This window comes from Panthera leo, chromosome C1, assembly GCF_018350215.1.
Source record: "Panthera leo isolate Ple1 chromosome C1, P.leo_Ple1_pat1.1, whole genome shotgun sequence".
Taxonomy (NCBI): domain Eukaryota; kingdom Metazoa; phylum Chordata; class Mammalia; order Carnivora; family Felidae; genus Panthera; species Panthera leo.
The window spans coordinates 48,091,132-48,105,976 of NC_056686.1; the positions used below are offsets into that span (position 1 = coordinate 48,091,132).

Consider the following 14,845-nt stretch of genomic DNA (forward strand, 5'->3'; position numbering starts at 1 on the left):
GTTTTATTTGAGAGATGATTTTTAGCTATTGGCTCATTTTTTAAATAGTTTATTAAGGTTTCATATGTTTTCTTGAGTCAGCTTTGGTAAGTTCTGTTTTTCTAGTAAATTTTCCATTCCGTCTAAATTTTCAAATTTGCTAGCATAATGTTACTTACTTAATCTCTTTTTTTCTTTTAAGGTCTGCTTTATCTATAAGGATGTCCGTCATTTTCATTCATGATATTTGTTATTTTTCTCCTACTCTTCTTTTTCCTTCCTTACTTTGACCAGAGGGTTTTTTTGTTTTGTTTTGTTCTTTGTTTTGTTTTGATTTTTGTATTGTCTTTTCCTAGAGCCACATTTTGGATCTCTTGACTGTCTGAGTTTTGTCTTGTTATTTTATATCTTTCATATTCTTTTTTCTTTACTATTCCTTTTGATTTTTTTTCAATTTAATCTATCTTTGTTTTTCCTAATGTTTAAGTTGGCTGCTTAAGGTTATTAATTTTGAGACATTCTTTGTTTCACTTTTTTTTAAAATGTTTATTTACTTTTGAGGGAGAAAGAGAGTGCAAGTGGGAAAAGGACAGAGAGAGAGGGAGACAGAGTATTCGAAGTAGGCTCTGCACTGAGAGCCCTTTGCAGGGCTGGAACCCACAAACTGTGAGATCGTGACCTGAAGCGAAGGATGCTTAACCGACTGAGCCACCCAGAAGCCCCATCAAGTGCCTTTTGTTTTTCTTTTTTTTTTTTTTTTTAAATCTAGGACCTCTTGTTTTATAGATGGTCACATTATGTTGTTCATTTCATAAAATTTAATGAATGGTAACATTCTTTATAAAAAAACCCTTTATCATATTAAAAAATAGGTGTTGTAAACCAGATAGTCCTCAACTTTAACCCCAATGTGGATAGTATTGTCTTTCAACCAATTGTGGAATTCAGCCCATTCACATTTGTTGTAATTAACCGAAATAAGCAATTTTATTTTTTCTATGGTATTTTTATTTTCTATTTACATTACATTACCCTCTTTTGCTTTCCTTTTTGATTTAGTTTGGTTTCACAGACTTCTTAACTTCCTCTTTATTCCTTTTTAATTCCTTTTTATTTTGAGACTTCTGCTACGCTTTTTGATTCTGTTAGAAATTACCTTTTCATCCTGCACATTATTAAACTTATGTCCGGCCCAAACACACAGATATACACATATGCCTATTTTTCCTGTGTACGTCTTCTTCAATTTCTGACTTTGAGATTTTGCTAACAGTATTTTCACCTCCGGGCCATTAATAGATTTTTTTCCTTCTAATATCCCAGGAAGGTGTTTCAGGAAAGCTTAGTATTACAAATTCCTGTTTCATGGTTTATCGTCATCTTTGTAGACTTAAACGTGTGTGTATGTACCTATGTACGTGTGTGCACACATGTACACGTGCCTATGTGTGTAAGTGCACACACATGCATATGGAGAGAGAGAATGAACATCTCAGCGCTCACCACCACTGGTTTCCCTAATGTTGAGTCACTTGTTTTTTTGCTTAAGTTCACGCTCAAGTATTGCCTTCACAGCACGTATATGGGAAGTTTTCTTTTTTAATCCTTGCATGTTGAAAATGTTTTTCTTCTCCCCTGACAGCTGAATAATATTTTGTCTGGGCATAGGATTTTTGGATCATTTTTCCTCATAGTCTGTACACTGTTCCACTGTCTTCTACATTCCAGAGGTGTAGATGAGAATTCCTTAGCCGGTCTGAATCTCTTGCCTTTGTAAGTAATTTACTCTTTCTGTCTGGAAGCTGGTGTAATTTTCTGTTTATGCTTGAAACTCAAGTATTTCCTGGATTCACTTCCTGGACTTAATGAGCGTTTTAATCTGCGGGCTTAAATCTTAAATCTTGCTTCAGCTCAGTATAATAACAATAAAAAAAGATCTGGTAGTGTATTCATTTAATTATAGCATCTCTTTCATCTCTCTCTCTCTCTCTCTCTCTCTCTCTTTTTAAAGTTTTCCTTTTCTCCTTGGAAAAAAAAATCCCGTGTGGAATTACACTAATGCTCATGTTATACTGCCGTGGATCTGCTCTCTTCTTTCTTCCCTCATTATTTCTCTTTTTGTGCCTTTGCTCTGGGTAGTTGGAGATGTTGTTCATTTGGTCTTCCCGGTCATTAATAGGCTTCTCAACGGTGCCAGCGATTTTCCCTTTAGTCCTTCTGCAGAAATTTAAAAAATTTTAAATTTAAAATCCGTGTGTCTTGTTCAGAAAGGCTTTCTCGCCGCCTTCTGCCCTCTGGCTACTTCCATTATTGATGTTGAGTTCCAGGCGTTGTACTGTGATCTCTTCAGAGACACCTGCCCTCCTATACATGTTCTCTGAGACCTACTCTCATATCACCTGGTCCCCTAAGTTAGTATGGTTTTTGTGCTGCCTGCTCACTGGTTGTTGTTCTTTTGACCTGGCTATAGGATTTTATAGTCTCGTCAGTAACAAATCTAAAAGCGAGGAAGCTCCAGCACTTTCTGCCCTGGTATTCTGGCTGGCAGAGAACAAACAGCCAGTGACCCTCTCTCCCCGGCGACAACACTCCTCCCTGGCTACTCATCTTTGAAACAACCCAGCCTGCTAGTGTAGCCCCAGCCTTTCTCCCCTGTCTGCGGTTCTGATCCTATAGATTACACCTTCCACCCCCAGTAGGCTGGTAGGTCAGCTTGCCTGATGGGGAACAGCTATTCTGGGAGTTGCAAGTTGCTCAGGAATACCTCAGGGAATGGCAAAACCCTGGTGTCTTAAAAAAGGCCTCAAGGGGAGGGAAACCTTTTGTTCTGCTACTGGTACCTTGCCTTTACTCACTTTCTGTCTCTCCTGGAGAGTTCTGGAGAGCTGAAGGCCTCAGATCCACTCTACATTTTTCCAGTTCTGCTTTTGTTTGTTCGTTTATTTGTTTTTAATGTCTTAAAAAAATTTTTTTTAAGTTTACTTATTCAGAGAAAGAGAGGGGGGAGGGGTGGGAGGGGAGGGACAAAGAGAGAGGGAGAGAGAGAGAGAGAGAGAGAGAGAAAGAGAGAGAAATCTCAAGCAGGCTCCAACTGTAGCCCAATGCAGGGCTCAAACTCAGGAAAACTGTGAGATCATGACCTGAGCTGAGATCTAGAGTCACATGCTTAACCATCTGAGCTACCCAGGTATCCCACCCCCTGCTTTTACACATTCATATTACCTAGGAGTTGATTTAAAGAGATCCAAATGAAATGGACCCTAATAGTGTTTGAATAATCCTGAGGAGGGTGGGTGGAGTTGCCCAAGGCATCTGCAGCTGTGAACCTCTCTGCCTCCTGGGCTTAGTCATTTTTCCTCAAAGCAGGCTCTCTGGCCATTTATTCTAACGTGCTGTGAGGACCCAGACATCCCTCTCCTTGCCCTTACTGGGGGGAAAACCTACTTGGGATAACATAATTGTGCTGTAAAGTGTTGAGTTGTTTAACTGTTGCTCTGTTACAAACCACAGCGAGTGCTCAGTAGTTGAGCACAGTAATCCATTTATTTGGCTCATGGTGTTGCTCGTTCAGACTGTGCTCTGCTGGGTGGTTCTTCTAGTGTTAACTGAACTCACTGCGTCAGGTCTTGACAGCCTGGGATGTGTGATGTAGGCCGAGTCTGGTGGTCATTGCCCTGCTGTACACATCTCTTCTCCTCCTTGCACCACTGTGCTAGCCCCATGTGATTTTCTCTAGGCTGTGCGAGAGACACAGGAGAGCAAGCAGAAACACATGATGCCTTTTGAAGCTTAGGCTTGAAACCAGAATGCTGTCCTCCTGACTTATTCTTTTGGCCAAATCCAGCCATGTGACAGAATCTGAAGTCTACACTTAGGAAAGGAGGCCCTGTGGATAGGGTGGAGATAGGAGGGGGCGGGCAGTTACAAATCACATGGCAAGAGATGAACATATATAGAGGCTCGGACACTTTGGACCGTGACTCCAACCTGCCACCGCTGTTAAGAGCTAGAAGGCAATGTTACCAAGTTAGAATGCTGCCCCAGAAGAGGGAGCAATGAGTTTAGCTTGGAGCTAGTGGTGGGGGGTGCCATTGGAACTGGACTATAAGGAGGACTTGGAGTTGGCCAATAGTCAAGAATGAGTGGAAGGAACAATAAGCAATTAAGACAGAAGGAACATTGAGAGCAGAGGTATAAAATTCTGCAGATGGCTGGGGCATTTGGAGAGTGAAGTGCTATTCTGTGTGGCCAGATCATTAGACATCATCTGTCCACACCGTCTTCGGTTCCATAGCATTGAGCCATCAGAGCTTCCAAAAAGTTGGAATTCCAGGCTTTGTGCCAAGAGGATTTGATTTAGCCTGTTGTATGTTATTCGGAATGTGCTACGCAGGTGACTATCTTCTTGATACCTCAGATTTTGAGAATTGTCTTTTATAAGGTGGAGGATTTAGCATGTGTGTGTTACATTTCTGTGGACGCTAGCACTCCTTCAGTATATCTGTCCCACTTAGCTTCCTTAGCTCGAGGTGTTCTGCCCTCTCCACCATGTCTAGAAAAATCCTGAATGATAAATAACATGTATTCGCTTTCAAAAGACTTTTGGGTCTCACAAAAGGTCGCTTCCTGTATGGAGCCCTTCTTGCTTGATACTTTCTCCCCTTTTCTCCCACCAGGTTATATCAGATTCCCTTGCTAAAGGTTTTCGTTTTTTTCTCTCCCTCCTTTAGAAATTACTGTTAGTATGTGATTTGAGGTGCGATTTATTAATTTCTGTGTCCCCCAGTTTGGCTGTCAACTTTTATGCAGGCAGGGGACCAACTCTTTTGCCTACCACCGGTTCCCCAGGGCATCACATAGTGCCAGGAGCATAGTAACTGAGTACTAACTACTTCTTGAGTGGGTGAGTGCATGAGTGAATCAGTGTGAATGACTGAATGAGATGCACATAGACTATTGACTCTAAGAGATAGTTTTAGCCTTAAAACTGTGTGAGCTCCCCAAGTTTATCACTTACCTTTGCTGAGGCGGATAGACCATATTCGATTGTTGGTGTGGCCATTCAGTCAGTATGCATTTTGGCTGAGTGCGGACTACGTACTGGAGGTAGAGCTGGGCAAGGCTGGTTTGGCTCTGAAGGCTTAGTGGGGGAGACAGGGAAGTGAATGGGCAGAGACAGTTACCATGGTAAATGTTACAGGTATGTCCAGGTTGAAGCTTAGAGAAGAGGCTTTGGACTCAAGTTTGCCCTTCACTGGGGTTCATGAAAAGGGATGAGTCATGAACGCTAACTGGTAAATATGTAACAATGAAGAACATCCTAGGCAGAATGAATAAAGGTTTCAGTGCCCAGGGAAGTGAGGAATCAGGCCTGCTAAGAGAGACTTCAAATAATACCATTCTGGACAATGAAGAAAGCAGGGGTCGGAATGGCAAGACAGGAATCTGGAGGTTGGCACAGTCCTATTACTAAAGGTGGTTTAAGCCCAGCTAAGGGATTGGATTTTTCCTGAAGGCACTGAGGAGCAGTTGAAGAGTTTTAATCAGGGATTCATATAATCAGATTTAATTTTGTAAGGTTTGCTGTGGGCACACCATGAAGCATGGGTTGGAAGGCAATAGCAGTGTTGGGAAGGTACATAGGAAGCAGTTAATTACACAGCACTTTAAGGGTGATAATAGAAGGTATGTTTCACGTTCCAGGAGTTCAGAGGAGCACCTCTACCCAGAACTGGGGACTCAGTTGTCAGGATGAAGAAGCTGGGAAGAGTTTCCAAACAAGTAGGAATAGGGCAAAGACCTAGAAATGTGCACAAATATGTTTTTCACCCCTCACCCCCCTTCAGAGAATTGCAAATGATTTGTTATTGCTGAAATGTACAATACTAAGGCTGAATGTATGAGAAATGAAGCTGGAGAGGAAAGTACCTTCCAGCATTCAGGTCTTCCTTCTATTAAATATTGCTTTAGACTGAAGCAACCATATGTATGCCGGTCACTTTTTGAATTTTTTTACTTTTTTATTATAGAGAGTTTTGAACATGCACAAAGCAGAGTAGAACACCCATTTACCCATCACTGAGCCCCACAGCCACCAACCCATGGCCAGGTACAAATGGAGACTTTGAATCTGAACAGGGGTGTGTAATTACTTAGTTTGACTTATTCTACTTCGTTAACATTGCGTCAGATATCTGGGGAGGTATTTGGCAAAATATAAAGGAAGCCTCACTCATACTATTGGTTCTGCCTCTGTCCCATTTTCTTAGGTCTCTCTGCTCCCTGGTGTGCAAATGGACATACTCGGCAGAGAAAGGCTGGGATGACAGTTTCTGGAAGCTGATTGGCTTGGAAGATTTTGTTGCGGATAATTACAGCAAAATAGGTAAAATCAAAACAAAATGAAAACATCTGGAAAGTGATTATGTGTATGCGTGTGTGTATGAGGATATTGGTTTTTTATTTGTTTTTGTATGAATTGAAATGCAGAAACTCAGCCCTGTTTTCCTAAGAGGGATGAATCCATTACTGTGGGTCGACCACGACTAGTGGGCCCTTGTGCTGGGACTCATAGGACCTGAGTAGAGATATAGGCTGTGGAAGTCAGTCCTGAAATACAGAATTGTAGACATCGGGCTAGATTGAGGAAGACATTTGCAGGGAGTTGCTGGGAATAGCATAATCGAGGAAGTACATATAGATTGTTTCCCATGAGTACTAGGAAGATGTTTTATGAATTAGGTTCAAGGAACCACACAAGGCCATGAACAGAAAAAAATAGTTGAAGACATCAAAATTAGAAGAAACAGGAACAAGACAAACTAGGACATGAGCCATTGGTCCATAAGGCCATAGAATCCCAGACTTCCAGTTTTATGTGGCGATGAGAAGGCATTAAAACCATGAGTGACTAGTAGGGGTTTACTTGGGGGAAGAATTTAGATGCTAAGTACAAATCACAGTAGCTCACATTTGAAAGTTTAAAGTTTGCACGGTCATCTCAGAGAGAGCTGTTTATTTCCTTTCGTTACTACTTAACAGTTCTAGTTGAATGTTTAGGCTAAGATGTTGTAACAACACAAGGGAAAAAAGTACAGTGGGTTAAACAAGATGGAAGGTCATTCCCTTTGTAATAGAATAGAGGTAAGTAACTGTCAGGCCAGCTCGGCCATTGTCACAACATTACCTCCAACTTTGGGTCCAAGGTAGTTACTCCAGTTCTCATCAGTTCCCAGCCGGTGAGTGGGACAAATGAAAAGGACTGAGAAATCCATCCATGTGAGCCATGTCATTTCTGATCGCATCCCACTGACCAGCCCTTGTTCATAAGACCCAGGTAGGCTTTAGGTGTGGTTGGGAAGTGTGGTCATTGGCCAGGCAGCCATGTGTCCATATGCATGACCAGCTAAAACTTGAGAGTTGTGTTATTGAATATTGGCAAAAAACTGGTGTCAGCTACACATTCTGACTGCCCTTAATAACTGAGTCACACAATAGGTTTTTCCACTTTCACCTTTCTCTGGTGTGGAGTCCTCATGACCCATCTATTAAAGTTCAAGGATAGGGGCGCCTGGGTGTCTCAGTCGGTTAAGCATGAGGTTAATGCTTAGGTCAGGTCATGATCTCACGGTTCGTGGGTTCGAGCCCTGCGTCGGGCTCTGTGCTGACAGCTCAGAGCCTGGAGCCTGCTTTGAATTCTGTGTCCCCCTCTGTTTCTGCCCCTCCCCTGCTCATGCTCATTCTCTATCAAAAAATAAATGTAAAAAAAAAAAAATTTAAAGTTCAAGGATAGAAACACGAGAGACTCAGGTAGCCCCTGCACTACCATGTGGTAGGCAACATACCTTGGTTGTCTGTGGTCTGTTCAACTACAAATTGCTAAGTCTGGGGAAAAAGAACAGTCATAGTAGTATGCACAAAGAGCCATTCTGGAATTGCTGTGGCTCAGTTGAAACCATCTCTGGATCTGAGCTGGTGGAGAAGGGGAAGAGGTCAGGACCAGGGATGAGAGGAATACAGCAAAGCAGCTTTCTTCTTCATCAGCTACATTCTGAGTCCTTTGGTAGATGACTTATATACATTATCTCATTTGGCCCTCACAGACCTAGTAGTGTAGCTAGCTGTTCCCATTTTATGGGTGGGGAGACTGAGATTCAATTCCTTGTCCGCTCTTCAGTTGTCAAGTCAGTATTAGAACTAGGGTCTCTAATTCCACACATTCCTACCAAAGCAGACTGCCTATGGGATACATGAGATGGAGGCAACTGGTGTGGGTATATGGTGGCCTTCAGAAGGATTGGGCAGCAGTCCCAATATTGAGCACCCAAAGGCAACATTAAGTAGACTAGAACAAGTGTGCCTACCTGGATGGGAGTAGGGTGTGATGGGGTCTCAGTGGAGTATAATTTAATAGGGTGTAAAAAAGAGTTAGTATTTTAAGTATTAATATGACTAATACGATGGTTGGCTTTAAAATTCTGGGTGGTCGGGCCATTTGGAGGCAGCAGCTTGGACAGTGACGGGGACCAGGGTCGGTCTTTTATGGTGGGGGCTGAGTGAGCTGGCTAGAGGGTGGCATGTTGGGGCTCCTGCCAAGCAGTCGGGGGTTTTAGACAGTGCTTCCTTTTCCCAAGGAGAATGGGCAGCCTCACAGAAGCTGATGCTCAGCTGAAAGCTTCTAGAGGGCAGGGACCACTGTGCCTTACCCTTAAGTGTCTTGGCACAGGCGTTACTGATAAATGGATGCTGATGGAATGTGTGAGACACAGGCAAGGCTGTTAGAACCGAGACAGGTGGCAAGAGTTAAGAGAAAATGGCGGCAAAGAGCTGTCCCGGGTCCTAGACCACTAAAGCTACTATAACAACACCGTAGGCTGAGCGACTTATAGCAATGGAAAGGAACTTCTACCCTTCTGGAGACTGGGAAGTCCAAAGTCAAAGTGCCAACAGGGTAAGTTTAATGCTGAGGCCTCTTTTCTTGGCTTGTTGGCAGCTGCCTCTCACATTTGTTCACATGACCTCTTCTTTCTACATATGCAGAGAAAGAGTGTGCACAAGAGAATGCTCACTGGTGTTTCTTTTTCTAAGGACACAAATCCTGTTGGGTCAGGGTCCCACCCTTTGACCTCATTTTACCTTCATTACGTCCCACCCACCATATCACCAGGTATAGACACCTTAGGGATTAGGGCTTCACCATGGGAACTTGGGGACACAAATTCAGCCCATAGCACCAGGGTATTAGTGTACTGGTCATTAGAGTTAAAGCAGGGCCATCAGGTCCTGAGTTCCCAATCTTTTGTTCTAGAGGCACCCCATGAGCTTGCTACCTTGAAGAACCTTTAGGACTGAGTGCTAGGGGAGGGTGTTTTGTCGTCTAATTGAGGGGTACAGGCAAGATGGGTCTAAAACACTGAACTGGGAGCTAGGGCAGTTCTAGTTCTGTCACTGATGGTTTCAACTTAGATAAGTCTAGTAATGTTTCCATATCTCTACAGTCTTACCTGTGAAGACAGAGTAAATGGTAGCAATTAACACTAATAGCTTCCTGCTTCCCAGACATGATACTGTTGTATTACAACCCTTATCCTGTTAAATTTTTACAACTGTGTAACAGAGCTGTTTTATTGTATTTTCTTCAGCTGAAGCAACTGAGGGTCAGAAAAGGGAACAGTGTTTAAATGATGGCTGTATAAGTTGCAAGCAGTAGAAGCGGAATTCAGACCCACGTTTGAATGATTCCAAATTCTGCTCCAGCCGTTTTGCTATCTTGACTTCCCATTAATATTCAGTGGGTGCCTATGAATAGTAAGCAGCAGATCAGTACCAACCCTGCTTCCCCTTCTGTATTTCAAGCACATGTCTATGTGCTTTCTCATACCTTGTGGCATGTAATTCTCACAGTCAGTGACAAAAATAGTGTTTCCCTGTTTGCAGGCGAGAATTTGATAAATAATCTCATTTAACCACATGTAGAAGCAATAAATGATAAGTCAGGATCAAAGACCTTCCAATGGGAGGCCCTAGAAGGAGGTGATATCATATTGGAACACAAATTTCAACTTCTTTTACTCATGCTCCCCACTATCCCTCAAATTTGGTTGTTCCTTCTGAGTGTTCCCATGGTATATTGGCCATATCTTATTATAATACACGTTGGTTACCTGTGTGTGTCTTGATTCCATGCTAGACTGTGAGCTCCTTAATGTCAGGATTTTCACTAATTTACCTTTGTGTCCTCAGTGCTGGCACAGGGCATGGCACAGTTTAGTAGCTCAGTTACTATTTGATTAATAAGTGGATAAATTTTACTATCTGATTAGTAAGTGGATAAATTTTACTATTTGATTAGTAAGTAGATAAATTGAGATGGCTGGTCCTGGTAGGTTGGCACTTCTTGCTTTTAAAAGCTATAATGATAGGGGCGCCTGGGTGGCGCAGTCGGTTAAGCGTCCGACTTCAGCCAGGTCACGATCTCGCGGTCTGTGAGTTCGAGCCCCGCGTCGGGCTCTGGGCTGATGGCTCAGAGCCTGGAGCCTGTTTCCGATTCTGTGTATCCCTCTCTCTCTGCCCTCCCCCGTTCATGCTCTGTCTCTCTCTGTCCCAAAAATAAATAAAAAACGTTGAAAAAAAATTAAAAGCTATAATGATAGGCGCCTGGGTGGCTCAGTCAGTTAAGCATCCAACTTCAGCTCAGATCATGATCTCACAGTTCATGAGTTGGAGGCCCTCGTTGGGCTCTGTGCTGACAGCTCAGAGCCTAGAACCTGCTTTGGATTCTGTGTCTCCTTCTCTTTATGTCTCTCTCTCTCTCTCTCTCTCTCTCTCTCAAAAATAAAAGCTATAATGATTTTTACTGATTTTTGTAGTATCTTTGGCAACTTGGGTCTAACTTCAACTATGTTTTTTTGTTTTTTAATGTTTTGGTGTTCCCCCAACCCTGACACAAAACCCGTGTTTAATTGGTATATTCAGTTTGCTAATAGAGCAATACCTACAGGAAATATTCGTTAATAATCCATAATGGTAATCTAGCAGAAAATTTCCAGAGTAACTTTATTGGATTTAGCCTGTTAAGTTAATGGATTTTTAATGGATGTCCTAAGGAGACGTATCATTAATCAGAATATTGCCATACGTGAATTAAAACTTACCCATTCATCAAAATTAATTATGTGATGTTTCCTTTGATTTTCATTTCTGGTGACTTGAACTTGTAGTTTCGGTGAACCAAAAGTGGAAGATAGTAAAGAGGTTGTTAACTCTCAGTTTTGACTTTGAAAGATTGCTCTGGAAGATACCTCCAGACATTCTTCAGTAATTCTTGTAACAATGAGAAATTAATCTGGGAAGCCTCCTTATGAAGTGTTAAACAATTCCAGTGGACTCATTGCCCGTCAAGATGTGGGCAATAAAGTGCAAAACCTTTCAGCAGATTTGAGTAGAGCTTTGTGGATTTGAGCATTAATTCAATTACCATAATTCGCTCCATGCGGAGCTTTTAGCCAAGTCTTTACCAGCCTTCCTGGGCTCATGCAGTAAATAAGTGCTTTCCCCGAAAACCGAACACCTCAGCAGCTGATGGTCTTACGGAGGGATATTTTTGAAATGAATTATTGATGAAGTGTAAGTTAAGGATCAAATGCAGTATTTATACGGTGCATCTGAAGGACAGGGGAAGAAATTTACAATGTTGTAAGTAACTTACATGCAAATTTCCAAAGCTAAAATATTACTACCTAATGCCTTCTTTCAAGGAAATATTTGGAAGATTTGATTTGGGAACATGATACAAAGTATGGGGGAAAAATCCTTTTGTGAATCAAAAGACTACAGTAGACATTTCTTTCTTTTTTAAAAAATTTTTTAAAATGTTTTTTATTTATTTTTGAGACAGAGAGAGACAGAGCATGAGCAGGGGAGGGGCAGAGAGAGAGAGAGAGACACAGAATCCGAAGCAGGCTCCAGGCTCCGAGCTGTCAGCACAGAGCCTGACGTGGGGCTCAAACTCATGAACTGTGAGATCATGACCTGTGCTGAAGTTGGACGCTTAACCGACTGAGCCACCCAGGCGCCCCATAGGCTTTTCTTTATAATTGAAACTATAGTAATGAAATGAACGTTGAGAATTGATGGGAAACACCCAAATCCAGTGTTTTGGAGGAATCATCTACCCCTAGTCCAACAAAAGTCTGTTCCAGTAAATGTTGACCTTCAGTTCCATGAGAATCGCTCCCTAGATCACCCATCTGATCCTAAATATCTATCAAGGAAGAGATCGGTGAGGAGCAAGGACGCTTAGGAAGACACACAGCATCCCATCTGCTTTCATCCATTTTCCAGGATCTCTTTCAGCACTTCCCAGTTGCCTTTTTACTTCCTGGGTAGAGTGCTTAGCTGTGTTGCTGGGGCAGGCCACTTTGTGGAAACTCATGTGCGCAACATGGCTTAATGATAGAGTGATGATTTGCATTGCAGAGAGAGCTTTGTTATGTAAGAGGGTTCAGTGTGTTAGCTTCCAGATCATTCATTATTTGGGGTCAGGAAACCCAGGCAAAAAAGAGACGTAAAGCTCAAGTACAAGGAGTTACTAACTGTTAAGTGAGAGGCAAAATTGAAGATACAGCATATGTGAAGGAAAACACTTCCTTAAGGGGAGGAGTGCTGTATTTTTAAACTTCATTTCTCTCCCTCTGGGAGACGCACAGGACACTGGCTACTCTCTGGCACGTGGTAGATACTGATGAAGTACTTGTTGAGTGAGTGAATGTATGTTTGAATGGAGGATTTGATAAACAATTCCTTTTTTGGCCTCAGTTGTCCGAAATACGTAATGTACTCCCCATAAATTGTTTTGAATTATTTGATATCACTAGGCGACAGTGATTTCTTTTCGTAATTTCAGTGTTCACAGTCCTTTCTTCACGAATCGATTTAACACTTAGGAAGGGACTCTTGGAAAGACACACCCGAACCAGAATGATAGCGGCAGTTCAACCTCATTCCTGTAACAAAATCTCTCTGAGACTTTTCCATGATGAGAAACATTTCTAACTCCTTCAGAGCAAACAAAACAAAAACAAACAAAATCTTATTTTAAGAAGATTATGAATATCACTTTTCCAAAGAGTAAAATAAACCCGCAGTTAACTAAAGCTACATTGTAGGTATTTTTGTCATGTAGGCTTCACGTTGTAGGTAAAGAATCCTGGCTAATCACAAGTATGTGTTGAGGACATAGCTGGGCCAGGATTCACTACTGTTCTGTCCTAAAGTCTAAACAATTGATGGGGCACCTGGGTTGCTCAGTCAGTTGAGCGTGTGACTTCGGCTCAGGTCATGATTTCACAGTTCATGGGTTCGAGCCCTGTGTCAGGCTCTGTGCTGACAGCTGGAAGCATGGAGCCTGGAGCCTGCTTTGGATTCTGTGTGTCTCTCTCTCTCTGCCCCTCCCTCACTGGCCTGGGTACAGGTGGTTCAAGAAGAGCAACACATGCCAGGCCTGTGCTGACTCCATTTCAAGGCAGTGACTGTACTTCCTTTTTAACATGGCCCCGGGGAGGTTGTTCCCCACCCCCCCCAAGTCTCCTGGATGAGCTAAGCTATCCTCCTTCTCATGGATGGAATAAGTAAGAGTATACAAGCATGAATGATTGTTCACATTAATGCTTACGCCATCCTGAGGGAGAGAAGAGGAAATCCCTTTGTAGAAACATACATAAGGGGTTTATATTAGTAATATGCATCGTGGCCAGTGTTGGGAGCCTGAATGCAGGGATCTCTTATCATCCATAGTTGTGGGTATTATAAAATCCTTTTAAAGCTATTAATACCCAGTGATCAGGGACTTGGCCAACATGGCGGAGAAGTAGGGGGATCTGTACGTCCTGCGTCTCCCAAACAAAGAAGGGCTAAAGCCAAAGGACTTTAATACCCAGTGGTCTGAGTTCTCCCAATAGAACTAGACATGTTTGCAAGGATTTGTCCGTTCATTTCTTAGAATGTGAGACTTTTCACATAGAGTTTTGCTGAACTGCTGTTCCATCTTGGTATCATGAGATGTTAGTGCTTTTTTTAGTAATATATTTTGGAAGGTCTGTAGACATCTTTGGCCACAGGTAATCCCAGCATTTTCTAGGCTCTGTGGGGTCTTATACAATACTATCTCCCATGTCTTGGGGGAGACCTTCCCTATGGGTGTTTTCGACTGGGCTTTGCCTTTGCCCATCACCCTGAGCCTTTAGTCTTATCCCACTTTCTCTTACTACCCTTTTCACTCCTGTCCAGGTGATAAAACAGGGTGTTTTCAGTACCTGAGACAAGTTCATATCCTCTGAGTATTGTACTATCTTATTTTATCCTTTAAAATCAAATTTCTGCCTGATGGAGGATGACCTAGAAGTCTTCTTGTTAGTTAGTGATCCTTCCAATCATGCATCCATCCAAACAGCCACACTACTGAGTGTCTCCTATGTGCCAGGTGCTAGGTTAAGTACGAAAGAAAAGTATATTCACCATGATCCATGCCCTTGGGCATCTCGTGTCTATTGAGCAGAGAGGGGAGGTAAATAAAACAATAATCTCAGTGTTGTTCTTGTTTTTCAGTAAGTCTAGACATACTCAAAGTACTATGGGGCAGCAGAGAAGGAATTCACAATTTGAGGTGTTATCAAGGAATACTTTGACACCTCATAAGGAATTCTTATGAGATGGCATTTGAGATATCTAAAAAATATGAGTAGTAGTTTTTTAAGCCAAGCAGGTAAATGATTTTCAAGGCAGAAGAAACAGCCCAGGTGAAGATATGGAGGCACAGAAGACTGTAGGTGTCCATGAATTGTTGGACGTGGCTGGAGCATAGTGGATC

General features: G+C 42.3%; 1 protein-coding gene across 1 annotated transcript in view; it reads left to right on the forward strand.

Annotated features, from left to right (window-relative positions):
• Window positions 1-14,845, forward strand: part of FGGY (FGGY carbohydrate kinase domain containing) — a 417,339-nt gene that overhangs the window by 146,351 nt on the left and 256,143 nt on the right. Inside the window, 1 exon segment of the mRNA XM_042951880.1 lies at window positions 6,249-6,364. Coding sequence (XP_042807814.1) covers window positions 6,249-6,364 — 116 coding nt within the window.